The sequence below is a fragment of the Leptosomus discolor genome, chromosome 1, assembly GCF_034619465.1.
Source record: "Leptosomus discolor isolate bLepDis1 chromosome 1, bLepDis1.hap2, whole genome shotgun sequence".
NCBI classification, from domain to species: Eukaryota; Metazoa; Chordata; class Aves; order Leptosomiformes; family Leptosomidae; genus Leptosomus; species Leptosomus discolor.
This window is the reverse complement of record NC_141391.1, coordinates 2042269-2070179: the sequence shown is the minus strand read 5'-3', so window position 1 is coordinate 2070179 and position 27911 is coordinate 2042269. Positions and strand designations below refer to the sequence as shown.

The 27911-nt window shown below is 55.0% G+C and overlaps 1 protein-coding gene across 1 annotated transcript; it reads right to left on the bottom strand.

The window, feature by feature from the left end:
• Positions 1–84: 84 nt before the first annotated feature.
• Positions 85–26782, bottom strand: CHRDL2 (chordin like 2). Its single transcript, XM_086481612.1, has 11 exons — positions 26701–26782; positions 18540–18652; positions 17967–18060; positions 16982–17124; positions 13468–13561; positions 12313–12368; positions 10780–10948; positions 9664–9858; positions 6712–6894; positions 2019–2111; positions 85–164 (listed from the first exon to the last, which is right to left on the bottom strand). The coding sequence occupies exons 1-11, from the start codon at positions 26780–26782 to the stop codon at positions 85–87; spliced, it is 1302 nt and encodes a 433-aa protein (XP_086337738.1).
• Positions 26783–27911: the final 1129 nt, after the last annotated feature.

Genomic DNA, 27911 nt, shown 5'->3' with positions numbered 1-27911 from the left:
GTTTTCCTATATACGTGTATGTGTGTATGTGTGTGTGTGTGTGTGTGTGTAGATAAATCAATAGCTAAGTTAAAGTTTTTCTCTTTACAAGTTCTTTGTTTCTTTCTCTGGGCTCTCTGTCATCCTCAGCTCTGATGTCTGGGCTCGGAAGATGTTCCAGTGACCTGGGTGAGCAGAGGCAGACGCTCGTTAGCAAAACCTTGGCTCAGGAAAGCACAGTTTACCCCACACGTAGCACCCTCCGCACTGGAGGACCCACAAGGACCGTGCAGGGAGGGCGGTGGGGAGCGAGGTCTACCCGTGACACTGGCCATGGCCAGAGCAGCTCAGCAGTGGCCCCGTAATCTGCCCCGAGACTTCGCCATCTTGCAATCAAAATGGTATTTGAGGTCAAGAGAGGCCTTACATACCTCCTGCAATGGAATTAACCACACACTCAACGGCCTTTCCGATGCATTCCCTGGAAACCACTGGAAAGCTCTTAAAAGAAAAGGAGCTCGCTCTGAAACAGGGCTAAAGCCCCTTCTCTGCCTCTTCAGAGAGTGCTTTAACAGGAGCTCTTAGGGCCACCTCCTCCCCAGCACGTCTGGGGTTTGGGCCGACTCCCTGTCTCTCCCGGAGGGGAGAAGCGTTTTGCTTGTCCTCTGACTCCTCTGGCTTCTCTCTTCCCTTCTGCCAGCCCCGTTTCTTTGGGGTGGGTTGCTCAAAGCCACCCCATTTATACTCGTTTTTTTCTGCTGCTGCCCCAGCCTTGGCTCTTCGTGCGGGGCTTTACAATCACCTCCAGTTGGAGAAGGTCCTGCTGCAGGAGGAAAAGAAACCCCCTCCAGGCCTCCCCCCCCCCAGCCTCACCGGCGAGCTGCAGACTCCCTGCAAAGCAAATGCACCGGAGGCAGCTGGGCAACACCCCAAAAATGGGCACAAAGCTCCCCAACCACTGTCCTCGACCCCCCCCCCGCCCCGAATACCAGCATCCCCGTACACGCAGGAGGTGGCTGGAAGTGCTTTCCCTCTAGGTGGTCGCTTCCCCCGTAATCCCAGCAAGGATTATGCAGCCCTAATGTCGTCATCCCCAGGGGGGGCATATTTTCTAGCTGAATTAACCTCCTGTTGTGAAGAAATCACCAGCCAATGCTTTCCTAGAACTTGCAGCAACGGCAGAGGGATGGTTTCACAACAGGGTTATTTGTCAGGGGAAACTGAGGCAAGAAGAAGGGGGCATGTGCCAGAGACCCCACCAGGGTGCCAAGCCCAACCCGGGAGCAGGATAATCCCGCAGGGTTCGGTCAAGAGATGTTGTCTCAAACGGATTGGAGGTGAAAACAAACCTCCACCCTCCCTGGGGCACTGGGTGTGCTGGTATGCGCTGGGCAGCAGCACCGTTCCCAGCTGACCCGATGACCCGTGAGTGCTGGACAATACGGGAATGGCTCCGATCCGAACCTAACCCGTGAAACCCCAACCCAGCCCGGGCGAAGAGGCAGCCAGAGGGCCATGGCACGGCAGTTTCGCTCTGCGCAGGCACTCTCGGCACGTGCACCGGCATTCCTGCTCTCTGTAGCATTGATGCACATCCAACAACACTAAGAATGATTTTTAAAAATATTTCAAGAGTTTTGGTGTTGTTTTTTTTTTTTTTTCAAATCCCTTGCATCACTTTTTCTTCCCCCACCCCCGTAACGCCAGATGGATTAAATATAAAAATCAAAAGTTTTACGGGCTTTGGAGAGACAAAGCCTTTGGATTTCACAAGCGTGCATCCACTTTTAGAAAGCTGGCTGCCCTTTCCGATACCATAAAGTGAAAATGTGACTGCTTAACCGGGGGTGTTGCTCATGTGTGTGAAGAGAGGTCAGCCCCAACCCAGCGATGTTTGCACAAACCTTCTCCCTACAGTTCAGCTCCCCACGCCGCGCCGGGGTTTATGCAGCCTCTGTGGAACAGGCAGCAGAACACAGGGGGTTGTTTGGGGCAGGGTCTGCCAGAGGAGTGGGGAAATGGGGTTTTGGTCTCCCTACCTTCGTTCGTCCTGGTGATCAGCCTGAAGTTCTGTGCTTCTTGCTTAAATTCTTGTTTGCTGATCTTTTTGGTCTGTATCAGATGAAAGATTCCTGCAGAGGGAAACGCAGGGCGTCAGACTCGGCCACACTCCATGTAAGGCTCAGCCAGGTTTGGAGGGACAACCTTTCTGTCCCCTCCTGAGATGCAAAAGGGACACTGCCTGCACTGGATGCTCTGGGGTCCTGGTTCGGTGCAGGACCTGCTGCCAAAGCCTGGTGGGAGTTTGGGAGTGAATCCAGGGCTGGCCAAAGACCAGGGGAGATCTCATTTGAAAACAGTAACTGCTCGTTAAATCAGAACGTGGCAGGGACACCACCACGAAGCAGGTGAAAGCAACAAGATTTTGTTGCTCCAAAAACCATCTCACACTGGAGGAGGTCCGATCTCCCCTAAACCCATAAAAGAAATAAAGGGGAGACCACCGGGATCCTGGGACCCCTGTCCTCTCTGCTCACTCTCGACCGCCTATCTCCCCCAACGGCAGAGGCCCCTCCATCCTCGGAAGCAGGCAGGGACCAAAGTTTTCCATCTCTCTGCCCCCAGACCTGAAACTCCTCCAGGAGAGAGGAAAATAAAAAAAAAAAAAGGGGAATGACCTCAGCAGAGATTGATATTTCTGCCTGTGCCAGCATCGTCCCGTTAGCGGAGGTGCCTGACTCAGACATGTGACCCAAGAAAACCAGAATCTGCTTTTAGCAACGGAAGCGACCTTTCTGTGGGATTAGGGGTTACGATACTCACATTCGCCTGCGAGGCATGACAAACCGGGCAGGTATGCCTGGCATATCCTTCCCCACCTCTCACCAGGGCTCCCCAGGCGTCCAGCCTCTCGCAGCCGGAGGATGTCAGAGGCAACGGGGTCCCCCTTACTCAGTGAAGAGACTTTCCCTGATTCCCAGCAGCAATTACACATAAAAAGAGCGTAAACGAGATGTTATGGACTGCGGAGAATTAATACAGGAAGCCAAAGACGTCCGCAGAAATATGTGGATATTTGGACTATTAATAAGTCCTTCAAGTGGGTCAGGAAAAGAAGTCCTACCAGTAACAAAAGAAGATACTGGATGGAGATAAAACTGTTAATGACGCAAGAAAGGCACAAGTGTTCAATAAATCCTTCTGGTCTATACTTAGAAAGGAGCAGGAGGGTGTGCTTATAGTCCCCGTGGCTGATGAAGCACTTTCCAGTACATTAGTAACCAAGAGGGTATTTTAAACAAGAGCTACGAGAGATAAACATCTTTTAATCAGCCGACCTAGATAATGTTCACCCAAGAGCCCTCGGAGAGCTGGCTGAGACCTTTGGCCCCCTGGATGGTCATTTCTGACAGATGCCAGGAGCTGGGGAGCAGCGGAGGAATGCAGACGATGCTCCAGCCCGCACGAGGAGAGCGCGAGGCGGCGCCGATAAGAATAGCCCAGTGCCTGCCGTCCGCCCAAGAGGCGTTACGGGACGGAGCCGGTAAAGGGTGACGCCATTTCCCAGCGAGCGGATCCTGCCCAACAGACGGGATCGTTCTTTGTGGTTTAGGATGAGATGGAGGGAGGTGGCAGGGCTGTCGGGCACTTACCACCTTTCTCGGTGCTTTAAAGTGTGCTTAGAAGAAAGACGGGGACAGGACTTTTAGTAGAGCCTGTTGCCATAGGACAAGGGGTAACAGCTTTAAACTAAAAGAGGGGAAATTCAGACCAGATCTAAGGAAGAAATGTTTTGCAGTGAGTGGTGAAACTCTGGCACAGGCTGCCCAGAGAGGTGGTGGAAGCCCCATCCCTGGGAACACTCAAGGCCAGGTTGGACGGGGCTCTGAGCACCCTGATCCAGCTGAAGGTGTCCCTGCTCCCTGCAGGGCGGTGGGACTAGATGGCCTTGAGAGGTCCCTTCCAACCCAACCCATTCGGTGATTCTGTATTTTAGGCACTGCCTCAGGACCAAAAAACAAGCGGAGTTCAGCAGAGCACAAGGAATGAATTGAGGACCAGCCCCGTCTCCAAGGGAGCAATTCATCTTTCCTGCTTTGGGAGAGACAAGGGAGAGACGGGCTCTTCCACAGTGCCATTCTACCCATCCTAAAACGCATGGACGGGACATATCATGACTGCCACTCTCTGCTGACTACACGGGGACCAAATATGACTCTTTAAACGTGGTACTTAACGCTGGGATGGGGAGCGAAAAGAGTCTAATTCCAGAAACTGGTCTCAGGACTTGCTAAATCGCCTGCAAAACAAAGCCTCGGTGGGTGGATGGAGACAGAAGTGTGGGTGTATGAGACCCATCCCAGCAGGACACAACCTTTGACCAGAGCCCCACACCTCATTTTGGGCTCCGCACTTCAAGAAGGACATAGAGAAAGTCCAGAGCAAACCTATGGGAAGGACCAAAGGACCAGAAATTTCTAACGTCAAGGAAAGACTGAAAAAACCCAACTGCTCAAACTGTGTAAGAGGGGGCAGTGGCCGGAGGTGATGGCATCTTCAGATGCATCAGAGGAAGGGAGTCTGCTCTTCACACCCATGGTGGAGAGTATGAGAAGGCATGAGCTTCAGCTGCAGGGAGTGCACATTGGGAAGAGTCTTCCCTTAGGAAGGGGGTTTTGGCTCTGGAAGAGATTCCATGGGCCATAGAGTCTTCGTGGCAGGAGATCCTCAAGCACGTGCCAGAAGAGCATGGGAATGGCTAGTCTGGACCCTGCAGATCACCTCCAGCCCGGGTGTGAGGGTACACCAGCATGGTGAAACACTGGAGATCGCTGAAGGTCCCAGAGCTGCAGGTTTTCAGGACAGAAAGGAATATTTTGGTCAATGTCTAATCAACAGCCTGGCAGAGTAAATGTGGGAAAGAGGTCCATGCACCTCCCATACAGCCCAAGCTTCCAGTGAGGCAGGGTGGAGGGCAGGAGTCAACAACAGAGCCTTCAAACTGTGCTGGTCCCTCTCTGATCCCGCCTGTTCCTTTTTCTGTCCTCACTCCCAGCGATAATTCCTGCTCCAAAACACCAGAAAGTCACACACATTTCAAAACTCCTGAGGCGTTCAGACCCCTAAAAACATGGGGAAGCCCCCAGTGCCACTCATCTGGGGCTGGTCGTGCACCACCAGCGAGCTGGGTAAAGTTTTCGGCTGGATGTTGGCGCCGGTTTCTCCTCTCAATTCCTGCCTCGTGGAGGAAACCGTCCCGGCACAGAAATAGATGAGGCCACGTAGGTATCACAAGCCCATACAAAGGCAGATGGACGGGCTCCAGGCGCAACTTGCAGCCTCTTTTCTCCACACACGCTGCTCTGTTGGTAGAGTGATGGACCATGGAGAAGTGGAATCCATATGTGACTGAGCTCATGCTCTTTCCCAATAGTAACACTTCGCTCTGCCAAGCAAAAGAGCTGTGTTGGCCTCGGGGACAAGGGCCTCCCCTGTCCTTGGCTGGCAGGGCTCGGGAGCTCCGTGCAGACGTGAAGCTTTTGGCCTCAGAAGGTGGCAAGAAGGTTTGGGTGGCAACCTCTGCCAAGGAGCGAGGAGAGGAAACGGTGGGGCCCAGACAGTGCAGGCTCAGAGCTGTCCTCCAGCTACAAGGTGCCATTGTGAGGGAGGCTTTGCCGAGGCAGGGGGAGGACGGGGAGAGGGGCACCGTGGAGGACGGAGGATGGCAGGGGGAGGATGGAAACATGGTGACATCCAGGGCTCCATCTCTGGAGTTAATTTCTCCAGCTACTATCCGCGTGCGCCCACCCTCAGTGGCTGGGAAGAGCCGGCCCCAGGAGGGCTGAGGTTTCCTTAGGGAGTGAGGTGAGACACGAGCATACCCAGGAGACGAGAATAGCTGCCTACACAAGTCCAGAAGACACCCAGCTACAGGGGCTGGGGGTCACTGTATCCCTAGGTAGGGTGTGACCAACCTCAACTGCTCAAGGCACAAGTTTTTGCAAGGGGTAGAGTATGTCCAAGAGAGACGCGGGGTTGGGGCACTGCGGTACTTTCCTGGACACAAGGGAACACAACACCTACTGGACCAAGCACCCCCAGTAGAGACAGGCTCCTCTGGTCCATGAGAGTGTTGCAGAGCTAAAGGTATGGGGACAGAGCAAGAGGTTGGTGTCATTTGACGGTGTATTTGCTGTGGTTTGAGCTCTGGGAGACACACCAACCACAGCATCCAAATCCACCCATCCAAAAAGTGAGCTGGGGGGCAGTTCATCCCCTTGGCAGCAGCTCTGCAAACTTTGCTCCCAGTGATGGGTGGACCAGGGAAAAAAAAAAAAAAAAAAAAGGCAAAAATAATGAGTGACCAGAACGTTTGATTTGTTTTGTTTTCCGTGTGTGTTTGGCATGGAAGTGGGCAGGTTTGGAGGAACAGCCCCACGGCCCTTGCCTTGTTTGCCCATGTGCTGTGCCTTCAGACGCTGTTGCAGCTCGTGGCCGGGTACACTGGGGCCAAAAGTAGTTTCCAGCCTCTGGTCTGCATGCAACTGCAGCAGAAGAGTGTGAAAGGATGGGGGAGTCAGAAAAGCCAGCCCGCTGTCAGCAGGTTTGGACTCACCATACAAAGGTCTGGAGCACCACTAGAAAAGCCTGAAGAATTGAACAAAGCTTGGAAGGCACTAGGTTTCCACACACACCTCCTCCGTTGCTGGCTGGTTTCGTTACGGTACTCACCTTTGATCAGCTTCCAGTTGTAGATTTCCACCTCCTCCGCCGGCTCCTTCTCGATCGCGATCGTCCTGAGGATCTCCTTGGAGCTCTCCGAGCTCGGAGGCACAAACATGTACACCAGGACACGGTTGGGGTTCTTGCCACACTGGGTGGTGACTATTTCATCCGTGGGTTTGACTCTGGTTTCTGGGCAAAAACAAGGACAGAGTTCGTTATACAGGGGCAGGAAGGGGCTCGGAGGAGCCACCTCAGCACTCGGGTCAAGGGAAAAGCGTCTCGTTGGGTTTGATGCCATGGGGCACAGCTGAACGGGACCTTGGCTCCCAGAGTCCAACCCCCAGCACTGAGATCAGCAGCAAAGGGAGATGTTGATGAAGGATCTATGGACCTGCTCATCCCCATATTTTCCATTCCCCTTGATTTTGGCAGCCTCTACGCCAGCACGTGTGGGGAAGGGGGACTCTTCTCCACCTGGATCCCCTGCACCCGCTGCAAGGACCTTGGTGCCATCATCCCTGCAAAGCCCAGGCTGGATTCCCTGCTGCCCAGCTCGCTCTTGTTGCTGTCCCAGAGGAGCAACGTCAGCGAAGCGAAGGGATGAGCCCACAGCACGGGAGCCAGCGCCAGGGCTGGGCTGCCTGGGCAGCACGCCCGGCTCAGCCCTGCGGGTGGGCTTAGCCGCAGCCCAAGCCCCTTCCCCACATGGGATGCAACAGCGGGGACACCCACACCAGGGGCACCGCCAGGACCCGATGTGACTTTTTCAACGTCTTTGTTACAGAAAACGCTGCTTCTTTTTGATTTTTTTCTAGTGTATCTGGAGTAATTAAGAATCCCCCATGGTTTTGGAAGGAGATTTATTGCCTTTGGTTGTGGTCCTTGGAACGCAGAGGAGCCCGGCTCTCCTGAATTTAGCCTTGTTCTCCCAGTCATTTTGGATGCTGAAGCTTTTTACACTACTCGAAAGAAAGTTTGGCTATAAATAGATGCGTGGGGTTTATTTTAGCAGGACAGTTATTTTAGGCCTGATTCTGCTCTCCCCCGTGATTTCTGGGGTGGTCCTGAGCTACTCTTCTCATAGCAGGGGGTGGAAATCCCAGTTTAAAGGGGTGCAAAGCAGGGCTTTTTCAGCAACGGGAAGATGAGTGTTGGGCTCTGGAGGCTCAGCGAGACGTGAAGGGGGGTGACCACAGCCCACCACCCTCACCCCTGCCACCGCGGTGTCCGGGTGCAGGGAAACTTCCATCCCAAACCATTAAAATTCACCCCCTCCAGGGCTGCTCTTTGCATCCATCGAGGCAGCCCCACCTTCACGACAGGAGGACACCCATCCTCGCAGGTACGACAGGTATTTAACAGCCTCAGAGCTTCACGCTGGAGGCACTCGATGGCCAACAGTGTGGGGCAGGAGGAGCAGGGACCCAGGGGTCCTGGCCACTAGCCCTGCCCCCAGCAGCCACGCCGGTCTCCTCATCCAACCAACGCATTGCAGCAATTCCCCTTCGTTTGGGATCCGTTTTGCAAATAGAAACCATTAAGCATTTCTCTCCAAGCTACTGGGTACGAGGGAGGAAAAGGAGGACAGTCATGGAAACTGCCTGGAAAAAGAAGATGGGAGAAACCTCCGTGCAGTGAAGCAAAGGACAAGCATGTAATTTGGCTGAGCGATGTGTGTGTGATTGCTATCTACGAGTACTGGAAAGCAAGAAGAAAATCATTTTGGCTGGGTCAGAGTGTCTAACTGGAAATAAATGAAGACTGAAGAGCAGACAAGAGATCCCAGCAGAGAAAGTTGTAGACTTTAAACCAGAAAGACCCACTGTAATGAGAATGCAAGACTGGAAGGGCTCTGCCTAGTCATCACATCCCGTTCCCAGCAGGCACCACATCATAAATCCTGCTCATAAACATATCAGAAACCTTATTAAAACAAGCTGAGCTTCTGCCCTTCACTCCCCCAGGGAGGCCAGCCCAGAACCTCCCTGTTCAGAGGCTGGAAAACCTTGAAAATCTCAGCTGAAATTATCTTGCAGCCTGTTTGCCCCCATCCCTAGATGTGGCGATGCTCCTGGCTTGTTCTCCCTGGTGAGATCCCTCCACGAAACCACCTTGAAGGTGCACATCAGAGATCATCCCAAAACTGCTGCATCTGCAGTCAGGCTCAAAGACACTCAGGCATCTCTAATCTCTCTAGAGAAGCAGTGGGTGGTCCATCATCTAAACATCTACCTCTGAACCACAGTACAGGGAGCTATAACCTAGAAAACGTTCTCCAGTGGGAACAGGAGATCTCATGCCCTGCCACATCTTTGCCAGGTCTGTGGTTTAAGGTAAGCAGCTTTCCAAAGACCAAGAAGCAGCTGAGAGACCCAAAACCCATTGAACATGGAAAAAAAAAAAAAAAGCATCCTCTCCACCATGTCCCAGCCCCAGTACCAGCCCAGTTCTACCTGGCCCACCCCAATAGCTGCTGTGCCTAACCCTCCCCTTCCAGGGACAGGAACCTCAACTCAAATTCAAACCAAACCACGGGTGCCACGGAAAACCTTGCACCTGGGAAGTGTCCTCCGAATTTCAAACCTCCATTTCAGCTGCCACAGTTTAACCCTATGAGTTCTTGTCTGGAGAACAGACCGTACCCTCTCGCCAGAAAGCACCTTCTAGCTGTCTGAAGGCTCTTAGCATGTCCCTCCTTGGGCATCTTTCTCCAGACTACGCCCACCCAACAGATGCAACCTTTTGGCACCAGTGCAGTTTTCCCACCCTGCATCAGCCCTGCTGCTCTCCAAGACAGGCCAACCCTTAACGTCAGCGCTTGGCCTGCTTCACTCACCTGGTGTGAATTCAAGTCACCAGTGACATGAGCCCCTTCACCTCTGTCTGTCTGGGGTTTTAAATCAAGGCTAAAGGAAGGAACTGGAAGGCAGCTGCAGGAGCAGGTGGGATCTCACCTACCTGGGCATATTTTACAGCATTTCCCATCTACTTTCTCTGGATAGTCACAAGGATATTCCTTGGGGCATGTGATCTTCTGGCAGTCCTGGACACCATCCCTGCAAGTGCAGAGGATGCAGGGCAGGAGGCCATAGAGCCGGAAGACGGGGTGCCACACTTCCCCATGGGAGTAGGTCTTCCCGTTGTAAACACAAGCTGGAGGAGAGAGAGAGAAAAAAGTTGCTGGTGGAAATAAATCCTCCTCTTCTTTGTACACCCAAGGCTTGGTGGAGCTCAGGACATTTCACTACCTTGGAAATCGGTGGCCCTGCCGTCTTGAGGAACATAGTCCTCTGGCAGCACGTCCAGCAGCAGCCGACACGGGGATATTGCAGCCATCCCACTCAGGAGGTGCCATGGGGCAGGGGGATCAGCTCCAGGAGATGGAGGCTTCTGTGGTCAACCACCCTGGTAGGGTCGAGCAGTGAGTGTGGGCAGGACCTCACCTGCCTCCAAGCCTCTGCAAGCCCAGGGTCTCTCCGAGGCTGTCACAGGCATGAAGCACAGTGAAGAGTGCCACCTGCTGACTCCTCCATGAAAATTTTTGGAGGTCCCAAAATTCCCTCCAAGGCTTCATCTCCAAGGTCTGGAAAGAGCCCTTTTGGAGACGCAGTGGTAGGAGAGCCCCTAAGAGGAGAAGGGACCTGGCTTTTCCCCTTTGGCTCCACGGGGTTGCCTCCTCATCTCACTTTCCTACTCTGTCCTCCAGGAGGAAGACCACAGCGCTGGGACAGACCCAGCACGTGGCAGGTAGGTGCAAGGAGGAACATCCTGTCCCTCTGTGGCATTGTCCTGGAAGGACCACATGGAGTCTTCCAGCAAGCACCTCCCTTCCGAGGTCCCAGATCTCCAAAACACCCCAAGGAACAATCTTCTTCCAATCCTATTTGGAAAGTGGTAAATTCATGCAGTCAAGAGGCTGTGGGCCACCAGGGCTGAGATAGCTGGCTGTGGAGGAGTGGGAAGTAGGACTTGGTGGTGGAAACCTGCTGCTGAAACAGATTCCCTGGAGAATTCAAAGTGCTGGAGACGTCACCTCAGGCCACGTACAGACTGCCTGGCCCCTCCATCCCTTACCTTTCTTGTGCTTCTCTTTCAAGACGATCTTCACGGTGGTGCCACCTCCTCCTTTGGGTTTGAAGCTCCTGGGAATGAACTCCAGGGATGAAGTGAGAACAGTGGACACCGTGGCTCCGGGTGGCTTCCTGCCCATCGCTTCCCCCAAGCACTGGTCCTGCGAGTGCCTCTGTGAGCAGTCAGAGGAAAGAAGACTTTTTCAGACAAGGCAGTTGGGTTGTTCTCACACCAAAGCATGCTGGAAAAAGCCATGCAGTGTCCTGCACACCTTCCATCAGGAGTGGAAGGTTGAGAGGCCACAGGGATGATCAATGACCCAGGAGCCATCTCGGTGCCTGCAACTGCTCAAGGGGTGCTGAGCAGTTTGTGTCAATGCCCCACACTGATATCCGCCCTATGCTGCATGTGGGTCACCCTCATTGGGGCAGCACCCTTCTCACCCCACACTCAACCCAATGCCCTCAGATGAGATCCTACATGATGAACTACATCATGAACACGGGCTGGGAAATGGGCTGGTCTTTTCTAGATGGCTGCTGGGAAACTGATGACCAGCACTGTGCAACCCAACCAGGATCAGAGAGGTAAGGACGGGCCGTACGCTGCTCTCTCACCTGGCTGGCACCAGGAGGGTTGGTGTGGGCTGCCAGCCAGCAGGACTGAAATCCCAGGAACATCCCAGGCTTCCAAGAGCGAACTGCTGGGACAAGACATGCAGCACAAAGGGTCCCCTTGTGTCTATTTTGGAGGTTTTATAGGTGGTGAAGGTGTGATGCTGGCGCTTCACCCAGCAGTATGGAAAAGGGCAGGGCCAGGAGCTGTAAGTGACCTAATCCCACAGACCTGGCATGGGCCACCCAGCTCTGAAATGTCACTGTGAATCAACCCTCAGCAGCCAAGGAGTCACTTTTTCCTTGCTGGGGCTGTCGATAGAAACAGCCTGGGGAAAGCACGCTGGTGGCCAGCTCCAGCGCTGGCTGCTCTGGGGGAGTTATGACTGGGAGGCAGGACATCTTTGTGCCCAAGGTGGAGAGGAAACACCATCTCCTGAAGCAAAAGCCCCCAAAGAGAGATTTGGGCCATCTGACTCTATGGGCAAGGGTCACATCTACCTGTGGGTCACCTCTGAGTCTGCTCTGTCCATGTTCCTCAGCTGTGTTAACCTACTGGCCAACCTCAGCCAGGTTAGCCAACAAGGAGGAGAAGTGCCCAAGATTTCCAGTTCCCACAGTCTTTTGCTCTTCCAAAGACATCAGAGATGCTTCAGAGGAAAAGGACAAGAGTCTTTCCCTGGTGGTCTGAGGTCTCAGACTATGCTGATAGCCCTCACCTAGAGTCAATTCCAAGACATGATTCATCTGCAAACCAGGTGTCCCCGGTTCTGCTGTCCAAGGGACTGACTGCCCTCCCAGAGCTGCTGTAGGTCATTTCTTTGTAAAAGAAATGCCCAAGGGCAAATGGCTTTCTTTGAGCCGTTTAATGGGGCTGAGCTGGAAGCAATAATCTGAGTTTTAAAATGCAAATGTCACGTACAACACCTCTGTTTAACTGCAGGGGTTCCTCTTCCGTGGACTTCTCGTAGGAGCCATCTGCAAGGAAAAAACATCCTCCTGTGAAATGCTGCAGGGCTGGATGAAGACTTGCTCTCTCTCTGAAACCAGCTCTCTTCACAGTGCTGGCCCACCTTCGATGTCTGGAGAGAGGGGAGCTTTGAATATGCAATTCACATCACCCAAAGCAAATGGGAACCATACCCCAAAACCCCTTTCATCCCCACTGACTATTAACAACAGGTCAGCTCCGAGAAAGCCACAGTCTTGTAGCTTGTGAAGTTAGGTGGCATGAAAACACCCCAGAGGCAGAGTATGAGGTGGTGGGGATCCTTAAAAAGAAACTCAAAGACATTTCTCACCGAGTCAGTGACATGCCCCAGCTGCACCAAAGAGAACTAGGACAGAGGAACACGACTTGCAGAAGGGCAGCGTTTGGAGGAGGCATCTGGAGGAGGTGACTCTGTGTCCATGGCCAGGAGATCACATTGGCCTTCCAGCTTCATAAATATTTCTCGTATTAAAGAGTCGTTTTATGCTGTGACTTCAGCGTCAGCAGGGTGTGAACCTGCCCATTCACTCTTGAGTCTGTCTTATCTGGAGGTGTGGTGCTTGATTCTCTCCTCACACTCCCAGGTGTGAGTTGGGGGAAACAGCAGCAAATTCAAGAGTTTCTCCCCACAGAGAGCTGTGGGACTGAAATCCAGCCATGCTGCAGTGGGCTGGAAGGGGGTTTTCCCTGACTGTCCTGGAAACTTCCCTGGAGCAACACTAGCACGCACCATCTTTATGGAGTTCATACAACCACCTCCATCCTGGTCCAGAGGATTTTGCCCTCTGTGCAGGTCACATCTCATGCACAATGTGCCAGTGGCGGGGCAAAAAGCTCAGCCCTAGCCAGCATACGGGCCGCAGGGAGGCAGGACACAACTAGATGTGGGAGGGGAAGCAGGCAAGAAAAAACCTGAGTCCTCATCTTTTGTTTCCTGGTGCAACCAAGACACAGGGAGTGGCCTGATTTACAGCACAGGCTTCCAAAATCCTGCTAAAGTGGCTTGAAACAGCTCCTGCCAGCTCGTGGCAACCAGCTGGGGTCTCCCAGCCCTCCCTCAGGAGCAGCTCCTGGGCCCCTCATTACCTTTGCAGACCTGGCAGCAGGAATCCGGCACGGTTAGGGGAGAGGAGCACAACAGCTCCGGGCAGGTCACCAAGCCGCAGTAAATCTGGCCTTCCTAGGACAGCAAGGGGAAGAAAAAGCATTGTCAGCATTATAAAGGTCTGGCCAGGGCTGTATGTCCCCCGTGTTGGGGTGGCAGCACCTCAAACTGCAGATCTAGCATAAATCAAAAGCCCCCCAATAGTCTATCCTCAGGTATCACCAATCGTCTAGCAACTGATGAAAGCTGGAGATCTGCCCCTGCTGCACTCCCCATCTTGCAGAGTATAGCGTGGTGGGTGGTGTCCTCTCCTGGCATGGCTGGTCCACTGATTGCTAGTCCTCATGCCCGTGAGTGGAGTGGTCTTGTCTAAAATGGGGGAGGCAGTGCCTTCCTCTCAGGCAGCATTAGTGCTACCAGGTCTGAAGGAGCCACCACACACCCATAAACTCTGCCTCCACCCATTCGAAGCGGCATAAGAACCTTTTCTCTGGCACTTCCTGGGACAAGAACCTGGAGGAGGCAGGTGGAAAGGGGAAGCACAATGCTGAACCCAGACCTAAGTCCACACCACAACTCTGTCTTGGGTTATTCGATAGCACCAGAGCCAAGCACACAAAGACACTGGGTTGAGAGCTGTGGATGGAAGTTGAGGTGTAGACCTTCTTTCCACTGGCTTGGTGGTTAGTTTGGAAAACATCATTGCTGTAGTGATTCAAACTGAAAACCACATGTCAAGGCCAGTCTTGACCTCAGGGCATCCCAGTCAAACGGATTTGCACTTGTTTGCTGCAGGGCTGAGTTTTTGCTGCTTTGCAGAAGGGTAAAAAAGGATGTTCAGCAGCCCAGCAGCAGCCAGACCTCAAGAGCAGGGTCCTCTCCTCCACGCAGCAATTTTCTCTGGGGTATCCACAAGCTCTCAGTCAACCGAAACCAAGAGGTTAACCAAGGATATCCTTAGAAAACCAAACCACAGAAGCTTCTTCTACCATCAGGAAGCCAAGGCGCTGTGCAAGGGACGTGAAGAAGAGGAAGAAAGTTTGGTAAATGAGAGGAGCTGGTGGAGGCTGCTGCAGACCAAACCCTGCTCTTCGCTTCAGGGACCTCCACAGGATCCAGACCTGCAGGGAGCAGGGTTTGGCCACGCAGCCTCTGCCTTCTTTCTCCTTCTGACAGGCAGCTCACGGCAAAGACCTGCCTCAGGCGGGAAAGAGCAAATGTCATAAAAAGCAGGATTTATCCCGGAGGCTCTGGTCTCGAGGCGGTTTTCAAAGAGGTTGAGACCAGCTGTTCACGCAGCTGTTCTAGCAGCTGAGAACATCAGACACAGCCCGGCGAGACCCCGCCGCTGCGAGGCTCCACGGCCATCCTTTTATTTTCCCCTTCGTATCCAAGGCATTATCCTGCCGAATAAACAGAGCCTGAGCGAGTGCCAGTGCCTCCGAGAGGGACACGGAGCTCCACAGGCTCCGGGGGACGGTGGCAGATGGGGTGGGAAAGCAGGGCCAGGTGGGTACATACGGTCGGCTTCGAGGGCTGCTTCCCAGCGTTCGTCCCCAGCCCGGTGGGCTGGCATCCAGCTGGGGTCAGGAGACGGGAACCATCCCCGAAAGCTGAATGATTTCTACATCGAAGCTATTCCTCTTGCCACCTAGCTCCAAGCCATCTAGCTCCGAGGCACAAGCACCCAAGCCTCAGAGCAGCTATTCTGGTATCACGGATACTTCAGTGTCAAGCATCAGCTGATGGTAACCAGCTGATGGTCAAGCATCAGCTGATGTGCACGCTCTGGGCATGAGAGAGGGAGGTGGTTTGGGCTCTTTCACCCCTTCTTCTTTCCTGGTCCAGCTTAGTCCAATTATTTGCTGCAAGTAAAGCACAGACCAGTGGAGCCTGGTCCCATCCAAGGGCTCTGTATGACGGGCAGTGAAAGCCACGTCTGCAACCCTCTTGGTTTTTTTTTATGGCAGAGGCTGCAGCCGGTATGAGCAGTTCCCCACAGCGCCCAAGTCCAGCGGCAGCACTTTCAATCCCCCTTTCCTTGCTCCCTCTCAAGGAGAAGGAGCTGCTCCATTTATCTCCCGACACTCAGCTCCTCCTGGCACGTGCAGCCCCACGCTGCACACACCTTCCCCACCGCTGCTGGCCAGGCTGCCTCATGCCTCCCGAGCAAAGCATCAGGACTGGCTTTTTGATGGGTTTTTTGTTTTTTTTTTTGCAGGATCCCAGTCTATGGGAGAGAGCTGGGCAGAGAGGAGCCCAGCCCTGTCTCAGGGCATTGCTGGAGGCTCACAGAGAAGGAACATCCCACCGGTGCTGGCAAGGGGTGGTGGATGGACCACACAGCGTCCGGGCACGGTCACAGCCCCCAGGTAGTGCAATCAGGACCTTCAAGGAAGATGAGCATGCCATGGTCCTGTAAAGGTCATTGCAACTCAGCGTGAGAGGCAGACCCTTCCTGAAAATGCTTTTTGTAGCCAGCCTGGAAAGCACTTGCACAGCTCTTCTCCAGGGCACAGCCCGTCTCCAGGGCACAGCTCTGCACACAACAGCCCAGGGGGCTGCTGAACACGCCGCGGGAGTTTCCAGAGGTGGCCAGTTCCTGGTGCTCAAGCCCATCTCAGCCCTGGCTTCAGCTTCCACTTAAACCCAAGCAAGGGGGTGAAGATTGCCAGATGCCTGCACAGTGCCATCCCTGTCTGCCAGGCTTCACTGCCCCCATCTCTCTGCGGTCATCTCCTGGCTGCGTCAGGGGGTGAGCTCCAGCCACGTAGGGCAGGAGCTGGCTGCTGGAAGCACCGCAAGACCCAGGCACCCAGCAGTGGTTGGGAACCACCAAATCCTTTCTGGAGCTCCACTTGATCGCACCAGCTCAACACTGGGCTCAGCACCTGAAGAACTTCTGAAGCCCAAGAGCTGGCACCTCGCGCCTGTGTGGCCTCACAGGTATGCTGAGCTCCCCCAGATCCCCCTGGCTACAAACCCCATCTGCTTCGCAGCAAGCACATACAAAGAAAGGCTCCCGGTTGTCCTCTCCGCCAGCCATCTGCCATACGGTGCCTCGGTGCTTGTCCCCCTGTCCATGCCAAGGAGCCCCAGTGGGGGCCACCCAGAACTGGAGATCTCCAGTGAATAACCCACCCTCGGAGCAGCTTGTTCATGCTGTTCCCACTGGGGAGGAGATGCAGGCAAGTGCTTTGTGCTCGACCCAAGGGCCCAGCGGACTGGGTGGAGGCCAGACAACGCACCCAGGCAGAGGGGGAATCACCCAATTCCATGGTGGTCCTTAGTCACCAGGCAGAGAGAACCCAGCACCATTTCAGAGGAAGCTCGGAGGAAGCTCAATCTCCTGCAATGATAACCGGATCCTGATGATAAACCATCCCACCATGGGCTGGTACCACCCAATGGTCCTCATGAGGTTTTTGACCTGGTTGGGGTGCAGAAGCAGACCCTGAGCCCTCCCCGCCTCCCGCGGGCTCACAAGTAGCTTACAGAGCAGCTGCACTGCACACACTGGTTTGGCTGGCGGCTGGGAAAAAGCTCGCTGGTGGTGAACATCTCGCCTTGCTGGTAGGTCGTCCCGTTGTACTGGCAGGACTTGATGGGTGCCCGGAGGCCAGAAGGGGAATGTGGCTCTGGAAAAGAAGATGAGAAAGCAACAGGATGAGAGCCAGCCCTTGCCTGGCCCCGATAGAGCAGAGATGCTCAGCAGAGTCCCCACCAGCCCAACCCAAAAGGACAAGGGGCCCTTTACACACCACAGTTATCACTGCATGGCCCGTGGGGATTTACACGCCCAAAAGCTGTTGGAGAATGAGGCTGCCCTGATCACGCTGAGCTCATCACGGAAGTAAAACCTGGAAATTTGGCCTCCCATGGTCTTGTCCCCCACTGTGCCAGAGCGGTGGCAAAGCTAGACAAAACCCATGTGATTTGGGAAGTTAGGGAAAAAAAAAAAATAAAAAAAATTTTAAAAACCCTATTTTTAATTTTTAGCTAATGACCCATGGGAGAAGCCCTTTAGATCTGACTTCAGCTCATTACCCATGGGAGAAGCCCTTTTGATCTGACCAGTTGGAGGTCTTCACATGCAGGAGAGGGGAAACTTCAAGAATTTTGTTAAAATCTTCAAAATTAATTTTTTTCCTGTATCCAGCACACCTTGCTGTCAAATGATCTGAACAAAATGCCGGCTTCTGGTTTGTCACTGAACTGCGAACTGACATTTTGTCCCTACAAGGCTCTCGGGATGCAGCGGGGGGAGTTGGAGAAAGTGGTTTGGTGGAGAGCCCTTGTCCATCAAAGTGATATTTTGGGGGGGAAAGAGCAACATGGGCAGCCTGAGCTACCATTGCTACCGTGATTCCATCAGCAGGGCCAGACCCAGCACCGCTGCGCTGCCCCACGCGTGAGCGCGCCCGTGACTGCAGTTGAGGCATGCCCTGGGTCACCCCCTCCCTGTGGGATGTCCACCTACCAAGACACCGTGGGCAGCACTGCTGGGGGTCTGTGACGGGGCTGGCACACTGCAGAGCTGGGCACTGGATCCGGTAGCACCTGATGTTGGCGTTCTGCGGAGAGACAGAGAGAGCAAGATGGTTTGGTCAGCTACACGTTCACCCCTGCCTGAGGAAGAAGATGCTGGATGATGGCGACAACGTCATGACAGATTGTGCTGGTGTAGCTCAGCCAGCCAAGGACGTCTCCATCCCTGGGTCAGATCCCGTTGCCAGCCAGCTCATGGTTTCATCTCTCATCATCAAAGACCACTCGTGGTCCCACAGCAGCCCTGAGCCACCTCCACCCACAGCCCACCAATGCGACTGAGGCAGCTCCCTCACGAGGTCAACCCAACACCCCCAGGGGGACAGGGCACGGGGGGGGGGGCTTTTTCAAAAGGAAAGAGATTAATCCAACACCCCTATGGGACTGGAAAGGGCTTATCTGGTCAAATTAGACACCAGAAGCCATCTGCTTAAAAGCTGCCAAAGCGGTGCCCCAACGCAGCAGCACCCCCACCACCCCCCGCAGCACCTCGCGGGGGACGTGCCTCGGAGCAGCTGCAGCGGATGCAGTACATCAGCCCCTGCGGCTCCAGGTAGGGGTGCCAGCTCTCGCCCGGGCTGTACTTCTTGCCGTTGAAGTCACAGAACATATCCGGCCCTGAAAGCCAACCAGGAGAAGCTGCGTGAGAGAAAGGGACGGGCCTTGGGAGAGCTCTCCTCCCTCCGCGATGAGAAGCACGAGGACAGCTCTGTACCACGCCGTTTCCCATGAGTAGCTGACGGCCACATCCCATTCACCAAACCCCAGACGGGATACATTCCCCAAAAGCCTTTTTTTGGCCATGGTTGGTTCTTTTAGCTGGGACCCATATGACCCAAATGGCAACTCCTCTGAGCAAGCTGGACTCCCTTTGCAAGCAAGGAACAGAATGGGGGGGTTTGAGGCAAAAATTAGAGTAGTCACTCTAAAATAGGTCGGTAGAAGTGCCCACTGGAAGATGGACAAGTGATTTCAGGACTGAGTTTCCCCCAAGGAGACCAGAAGGGCTGGGAATGGTGGGGGAGATAGGAGAGCCTAAATTTAGGAGGCCTTTTCAGTGTTAGTCAAAAAAACAAGAAGAAGAAGAAAAAAAGGCATTTTGGGGTAAAAACACATTCTGAAGGAAAACCTTTTGCTCCCCATAAGAGGTTCAGCTCATTCTCTCAAGGATTCCTAGACAAGCACTATCAGATGAGCATCAGCCCTAAGGCCCAAGACCATGCTGGCCTGCCCCATCCCACCAGGCTCAGCTCCTTGGCGTTATCGGGCTCAACACGGCACTGGTCTGGCTGGAGTGGGTTGAACCATGCTCTTCAATTATGGGGCTGTCCATGGGGACAGCAAGTCCACCTCATCCACTTTTTGCCCCCAAAAGTCCCAAACCATGTATTCTTCTATTCCTCCCTGATCCTATCATCCTGAGAAGAGCTGGTTTCCAGCCGTGCTCCTGAACTGGAGGGGTCTATCCCAGAAACAGTCCAGCCCTGCCTACGCTGGCATGGGTTTAACCTTGCCACGGCACAGGGAGAGGGATGAGATGGTCCCGAGCACGACTGGTGAAGGAGATCTCCCCTCTCCCTGGATTTTAGCGTGTCCCTATCAGCCCTCTCCATCTCCAAGCCCTTGGTTACACACCAACCCTTTGTCAGGACGAGGCCAGCCTGCAGCAGGACCTGTGGGACAAACCGTGGGCCATAATCACCACCAAAACCCACAGGGCTTTGGCCAGAAAGCCCAGTTCAGTCATCCTCAATGTTCACATCAAAAAACATTGCCTGGTCCTGCAGGACCAAGCTCTGACCCCAGTCGGACCTGCAGGAACCTGGACCCGGTAACTCCCACCACAGCTGCTCCTGCTCTCCCATGGTATGTCCCCAAGCCCTGACCAGCTGGAGGGATGTGCTGGGGCTTGAGCTCTTCCGTGAATAAGCACATACCTGCCCACGTGCGTTCTTAGTGGTTTCAGTGCTTACAGCCCTACTAAAAACTGAAGGTGATTTAAAACGTTATGTCATCACGGGGATTGGAGGCAGTTTGGGTGATTACATTGCTCGAAGGCAGCGGAGACATTTATGGTCCCTGAAGCATTTATGGGTCTCTTAAAACCTTGCGGCGCCCCGGGGACGCAGGGAGAGGGGAGAGAGCTGTTTTCCGAGGCATGGTGCCCAGCTCCCGTCACGTGAAGTCAGGCAAGCTAGCAGGTGCTGTCCCTGCTAGGCTGCTGGAAGGACCCCTCAATGAACAGCAGAGGGTCCCCAAAAGAAGCTCGGTGGCCTTCACTGCCCCAACGATGCTAAAAGTTACCCCATTTCTCTACTCTGTCACCTGGGGCAAAGCAGTGGTTTAGAGAGCCCGGCTGGTGTTGTCCCACCTTGCTAAACCTGGAGGTGCCACCTGCTAAATGCCTTTCTCCCACCAAGCAGGCAAAACTCATACAAATATGCTGTGGTGGGCTGCCATCTCTCCTACAGCTCCTGACCATCCTCAGGATGAATCCAAGGATGTTCTACCATAGCTAGACCCTGTGGCCACCAGGAAGGGCAGCCCTACAGGTCTATGATGATCCTTATGGGTCCATTTCGACTGAAGCCCTACGGGGCCGCCAGCAGCCCTGAGCTCCTCATTGTTTCAAACACATGATTCTCCAAGTTGGACTTTCAAAGGAGGTGGCCACCAGCTCTCCAGACCACCTGGCCTAAGCACAGTGGTGTAAGGCCAGCGTTGTATCTGACGGAATTTTGGGGTGGATGCCATCAGAGGGACAGGCAGAGGCATTTTCCTTCCTTTTCCCTACTCAGGTCTTCACATTGTCCCGATAGCTTGCTTCAAACCTCTTGACAAGTCAGCAAAGCTATATTCCTGGCCATGCACCACACGAGTTTACAGCAAACCACACAAGAATGGGGAGCATGTGGCTGGAAAATGCAGAAACCCAGAAGAAAGGGATCACCCCCCCCCTCCCCCCCCCCCCCAAACTAAAACAAAATCATCATTTTGCAAAAGGGTGAGAAGAATGACTTCATTTTTCCTTGCTTGCAGCATCTTCATGAATTACGCTGAGGGTGAAGAAATCAAGTCGCCTTCGTGTGACGCGGCCCTGCTCAGCTTGCAGGCTCCCATGCCAGTTGGCTGCTTCGTTCAAACATTCAATCACCAGTGGAGCCCTGGTTTGGGTCCAGCCCTCGAAAGCAGCCTGATTCATTTCTGCAAAGGGCCCACTGGTAAAATTAAAGCCGACTGGCAGCGCCGGGCAGCAGCAGACACTTGTCCACATCTCAATAGCACTATGCCGCGTATTTGGCAAGAGGCGCCGGCATGTTTGGTTAAAAGCAAGCTGGGGACGGATGGAAGGAGGAGGCCTAAAAGCTAGAGGCTCTGGATCATTTTTTCCCATGCCAGGCTAATAATTTCATTTTCAGAGGTCAAACTTTGGATATCTTCCCAATTCACTCAGAGTGAAAAGCCATTTGTGGCAGTAAATTGCTCCCGTGCCGTTCAGTCTCCTTATTTATTGCGTCTTCAGCAACAGCACACTCACAAAAGTCACGTTGTTTTACGGCTCATTTTCCAGAGAGGGCTCCTGAGCTACGGAGCATTTTCAAGGCTGCAGTACCAGAAATGCAGATGAAGCCATCGCCCTGTTCCTGAGGACCATGCCATCCCCCAGCAGGAGAAGACAGTGGGCCAGTCTGGTCCACGCCACCTTGGAGACACAACTAAAGTTTGCTGATTGCAAGCCAGAGGCTCCGCGCTTGGAGGTGGCCCTACGGAACCTGGAAGCAGGAGCAGAGGTGGAAAAGAGTGAGCTCCCCATTGCAAACACCTCCAAGAACAGGTCCCATCTAACCAGTATCTCCTCAAATGCAAGGAGGCCCCAGCACAAGGCCCCACTCTTGAGAGTACCATTATGGGTTGTATGAACCAGAAAAACTGAAAGCCATGGAAATTGTTCCTCTGCTCCCCAGCAGCAAGTCCTGTGGCCTCATGCCCAGAGGGAGGGTGGGAGATGCTGCAGAGAGTGACTCCTCCACCTGGGAGCTGCTCTGCGTTGCCCACCCTGAAGGGCTCTGCTGGGGACATCATGGAGGAGGAAGGTTTCTCCCCGCCTCCCCATCCAACAGCCATTTTCTGCTGTGGCTCCGGTGTTTTCTTGGGTGAGGACCACTTTTCCTGGGTGAGGACCACTTTTCTTGGGTGAGGACCACCTGGTTACGTCCAAATCATTGAATAACCCAGGCCAGGGTCCAGGGCCAGTGGCCTGGCCCTGCTCATGTCCACACCCACCTGCTGGAATCGCCTTGACCCAGCTGTCCCCAGGCATTTGGCAAAGCCCAAGGTGGCACCAGCCGACACCATGGTGGGCAGTACACCCGCAGCAAGAGTCTGGGCACCCCCAGTCAATGCTTGAGGCTATGCCCAGGCCCTGGTTTACTTTGATTATCATTAGTTGTCATTAATTATCATTAATTGCATCCTGGGTGGCAAGGAAGGTAGGTAATACAAGATGGAAAGTAGGACAGTGAGGGCAAGGCAAGAGAGGGCTGTTACCAAGAAAAAGCTGATCTCTGGCCACGGCAGGGACAAGAAGAAGCAATCAGCTTGGGGCAAAGCCTGGGATATTTAGGATGGGTATTGCAGGAAGTTTTCCAGCTCCCAGGAGACCGAAAGATCAGAAGAAGTTCTCACGGAGGCTCTGAGACACTCTATGAACCCACTGAGCAGCATCTTCACAAGATGGTCTAGAGACCACAATCTAGGGTGACAAACTGAATGGTGTGGAGAGCACACGTCCTGCGCTGCATTCAGTGACTGCTGACGTCTCTCTCACGCCATCAGAATGGCCCCAACACCTCTTCAGGATGTATCTCAACAGCTTCATACACCAGCCACCAATGAGATGCCATCCCACGTCTTCATGACCTGCTCTAGATCCCAGTGAGAGACCGTGAAATGAGGGGAAACAAGCAAGACCCCACAGCCTCCTTGTTGAACCATCACACTGGTTGGCCAGACCACTCCTGGACATCTCCTGACCTCAGACACAGACAAGTCCCCTCGGGCCAGCAGGTCCATGAGACCTGTCCCTCGAAGCTCTCCCACCACTGGCACAGCCCGTTCGAGCCAGTTCCTTGCACCCCTCCACATTCACAGTGGACAAGGACGTCCCCATGGGTTTCCCAACGTGGTGTGACTCATCCCACTGCCTGGGCACTTCAACCATGGCTGAACCAGGGGCCAAAACAGGTCAGATGGTCTCCTGCACCAACCCCGAGCATGGCAGCAGGAACCAAGGTGAGCTACTAAACTTGCACACGTGATGGCTACTGAAATCCCATGTTCTGCTGCCAAATCCTCCTCTGGCTCAGGCTGAGCCGCCCTCACGTCACCTCCCTCTGGATACAGGGACCGATGCTCAACAAAGACAAGCCACAGGCACACATGCAAGACCCTGCCCCTCCATCCCCCACTCCCACGTCAGGGTCTCCCAGACCTGAGGGTCCTGATGGCTCATGGTTGGTTTTAAGCTGCTTTTACACCACTGCTCCATCAGTCCGGGGAAGGTCTCCCACTCACACACCCATGACCCAGCTGGGTCTCTGCATGGGTGGGATCACCATGCATCAATCCTGACTTACACTGGAGCTTCTCTACGCTACAGGACACTGAGGAATCCCCAGAGGTAAGGCCCTGCTGCAGGTAAAGCCTTGATCCGTGGCTAGAGATGCACCTACAAGACCCCAAAGCGCAGAAAACGAAGGTAACAACCTCTCCCAATTTACTTGCTCGCCACAGAAAGCCTCCACCAGCCCTGTGCCTCAGTTTCCCTAGCAGGGACTTCCACTCCGGGTACCAAACTGGCTCCTACAAGGATGCTACCGAAACGTCCCGTGGGTCTCACCTCAATACTCCCTCATTTCACCTCATGGCACAGGGGTTTCTCCCGCCTCTGCATCCCCGGGCGATCCCCCCCGCAGCTCTCCCCCGTGCAGGGCACGTCTGGAGCCAGGCTCCCAGCCCTGACAGCTTCTTCGGAGGTCACACACCTGCCAGCCAGCGCCGCGCCGGGCGTGCGGGGGTGTGTTTATGCAAACCATTTTGCAAGTTTTAAGAGCGGCCATAAATAAAACGTAAAAAGCACTGTCTGGTACAGAAAGTCCAGGCGCTCCTGTGACAGCCCTGTATTTATGAAGGGCTTAAAATGCAACTTAGCTGAGAAGGGACTGGCTAAAACACACCGGGCCCTTGACGTGCGGCATCCTAACGACTCCGCTCACATCCAGATCGCTTCCCATGCACTTGTCTCGCTCAGTCCTGGGCTGGGAATTTCTTCTTGGAACTTCAGGACGTTGGAAAACTCTGCCGCTCTGCAAACACAGCCTCCTGAAGGATCCCCAGGCTCTCCAGGGTGGAGAAGCCAAGCGAAGTCCTGCACCCAGAGCATTCCCATGGGCTCTGCGAGCAGCAGAGGGGGCCCTGTTTCCCCTCCCTCCTTCCCAAGGGGATGCTCCGCTGTCTAAAGCAGGGCGTGCAGCCCCCACCTCTCCCTTACCACGGCCACCAGCAGGGTTTGCTTTTCATCCCAGTCCTTCCTCTCTTGGACCGCTCGGTCCCTCGTCACGCTGGATCTGAACTCGTAGGACAGATGGAGCCCACAAGTGCCCTTTTCTCCGGGAACCACGTTAAAAAGAAATGAAAAGGCAACTTCCAAGCTCCTGGGGAAAACCACTGCCCCACACTCTCCAGAGATGCTGGTGTTTAAATGCCTCCAGCCAAAACATCATTGCGTTCAACTATCGCCGCTGAATTACTCATAGCAGCCGGGCTGCAGCACATTCGGCCCAGTAACCTGTGCTGCTGATATTTTTTTAGCTGAGAGTGTAAATCCCCTAAAATAGCCTGTTTCTGTGGGCAAATTCTTCTTTTCTGACTTGCCTTCAAGCCCGTCACCTATTTTTAGCCACGACACTGTAGGTCTCTTGGCTGATGAGCCTGCTCGTAACTAATTTATTCCTGTTTTCATTCTCCCTGAGCGCTCGGCCCCGAGAAAAATGTGAGGCAGCGAGCTGCAGAGGTGGACGGTGGAGAAAAGTCCACAATTTGATGAGGACCCTGTCACCAAGATCCCGCTGCCTTCAGCTACAGGGCACCTGGAACCCCAGCCAAGCCCCTCGCACCACGGGATGTGCCCCGCAGCAGAGCCAAAGCGATGCGGAGCTGGGGAGCGATCCTGGAGCTCCGTGCTCCAATCCTGCCCCTCTCCCACAGTGCCCAGACCTTGATCACCATTAGATGTCCCACAAACGGACCCCAGCGCTTCCTACCAAAGCAGACAAACCCCTACTGCCCCCATTCATCACGGGTTTTGCCCAATTTAGGGGCTCTGCTACCATCAGCAGGCACCTCTGAAGAGCAAACACATCACCTAGCATCTGTTTCACCTCCTGGAGATGTCTCCATCCTCCTCCTAACCTGGGTACCGCAGTTAACGCAGCCCTGGCAGAGACAGGGAGTCAGACCCACAGCCCTTGTGTAAGAAACACATGTTGTGGTCTGAGCTCGGTGGCTTTTGATGAGGGAAAGTAGCCAAACTCACCCAAATTTTGCTCCCCAGGGCTCTGCACAGCCCCATCCATCCACCTGCCTTTCCCCCTCAGCACCCCCCAGCACCGGGTAAAGCCGTCCTGTGCTCACACGTTGGGTCGGCGCTCCGGGAGGACCATTATTTGCCAAGGGCTGGCAGGGGGCAGGTCATAAATCACCCTAATGCAGCCACTGACAGACCCTGCTGGGATTTCGGGACATTAAAGGGGAGAACAAATGTAGGGACACAATGGGTCCTGCTCTGGTTTGCTCGGCGCTTGGGTGGCTTTGAGATGTTCTAGGGGTGCCCAGCACCCGCTAGCGGGGTCCCAGTGCTTTGATCAAGCCAAATCCACCTCCTGGCCCTGATTAACACCTCCAGCACCCTCCAAGCTGCTAAACAGCCCTGGCCAAGTCCTTCGAGCCTTTTTGTACAAGGCAGTGCTGAACCTCCCGTCCCTTCCCCATCCCAAATCTTATCTCGCCAGTCGGCCAGCTGGGAGCAGGAGCGAGGAAAGAACAAGGGATGGACAAGAGACGGACACGGAGAAAAGCCCCCAGCTTTGGTCTGGAGGGGTCATTTCCCCAAACTGCCCCTGTCCCCATCCACCCTCAAAGGGGAGATTGCACCCGCGCAGGGTGGGAACCGTGCAAGGGAAGGGCTGTAATTCACCCCCCTGCCTTGTGCCATTTCTAGCCCACGGGAACGGGGGGGGGGGGGGGGTCCCACACCTTCAGCCCATCCCTGCCAGCCCACAAAACCCCACAGCCCCCCTCACCAGCACGCAGCAGCAGCGCGCTTGGCGCTGCACGTCCCCGCAAAACAGCCGGGGACAGCAGCGGGTGGAGGGGGACACAGCCATGTCCCCAACAGCGCGGGACGGGGGACTCGGCTTGCTGCGTGGCCTGGGACATGCTGGCCACCGAGGACCGGCACCTGCCACGGCGAGGAGCCTTCCTGTGTCCTTAGCCATGCCCGCAACGCCCCTCTGCAAATTCTTGGGGATCCCGGCGATGGGGAAACTGAGGCACGGAGGGACCCAGCGCAGCCGGGAGGGGTGAGCGGTGGGGGGGGGATGACTTACGAGCCCGGGCTCGGCTCTCGGAGGCGAAGAGAAGCAACAGGCACCGGAGGAGGAAGGCGAGGGGACCCGCCCCGGGAAGCATCGCAGCTCGGCGATCGGCGCCCCGGGGGCTTCGGTCCCGGTACCCGGGGGTGCAGCGGTTCCCGGTGCCCGGGGCTGCCGCTGCCCGATGTCCCGGTGTTGATCCCCGTGCAGTTGCCCGGTGATGTCTCGGTCCCGGGGGGGCTTCGCTCCCGCTGTCGGTGCCGGGCGGTGCCGCTGTCTCGGTCCCGGTGTCGGGTGCCGCGATGCCGGTGCGATGCCCGGGGATGCCGGTGCCGGGGAGTGCCGAGATGCCGGTACCGGAGGATGCCGGTGCCCGGGGAGTGCCGAGATGTCGGTACCGGGGGATGCCGGTGCCGGGGGATGCCGGTGTCGGGGGTGCCGCGGTGCCGGTGCCCGGCGGGGCTCGTCTCGCTCCGATCAAAGGCGCCTCCTTTAGGGAGAACCGAGGAGTTTGTTTGTTGGTATTAAAGGCGGAGATGGGGGGGGGGGGGGGGGGGGGGCTCCGCAGGGTGGTGGTGGGTTTTTTTTTTTTTAATTATTATTATTTTCCCACTCTTTTTGGGTGTTTTAGGAAATTCCTCGGCGGCGGGAGGGCGGAGGGAGGGCGGGCGGGCGGGGAGGGGGTGCGGGAGCCGGAGGTTTAACCCCTGCCTCCCTGCAGCCTGGCCGGGGCTCCGCGGGGCGGCTGAGGGGGGGGGGGCACAGCCCGGGAGGGGGGTGCAGGGGGAGGCTGGAAGGACCTGCCGGGCTGAACCCCGTCCTGGGGTGCTACGAGCCGGGAGGTGACACTGATGGGACATATCACATACCCCCCCCTCCCAGGCCCGGCTGCACCTCTTCTCCCTGTTAAGCCCCACCTGGCTCTGAGACGCTTGAGCCCCCACAACCCCCCCCCCCGGGAGAGGTTTAAACCCCCACGCTGGGGCTGAGCCCACGCAGATGCCCCTACCCCCATCCCAGGGCGAAGTCGGCCCTGGCACAGCCCTCAGCATCCCGGGCTCTGAGTGGGGCAAAGCAGAAATGTGGGCTGCAGCCTCCCCTCCCAGGGCTCTGCTCCACCACCGAGGTCCCTTCAGCGCCCTGAATCCCTTCCCAGTAAAGCCCAGTTCCTTTCCCAGTGCCATGGACAGGCTCCTTCCTTCCCCGGTCAGTGGGGTGCAGCTATT

Bases quoted from the DNA above. Each gene is read 5' to 3' on its own strand.
- CHRDL2 (XM_086481612.1), bottom strand. From the start codon at position 26,782: ATGCTTCCCGGGGCGGGTCCCCTCGCCTTCCTCCTCCGGTGCCTGTTG. The intron at 6,895-9,663 runs GTAGGTGAGATC...GTTTTTGCCCAG, and splicing joins ATGCTGTAAAATATGCCCAG to AAACCAGAGTCAAACCCACG. The intron at 165-2,018 runs GTAGGGAGACCA...CTGCTCACCCAG, and splicing joins GATCACCAGGACGAACGAAG to GTCACTGGAACATCTTCCGA.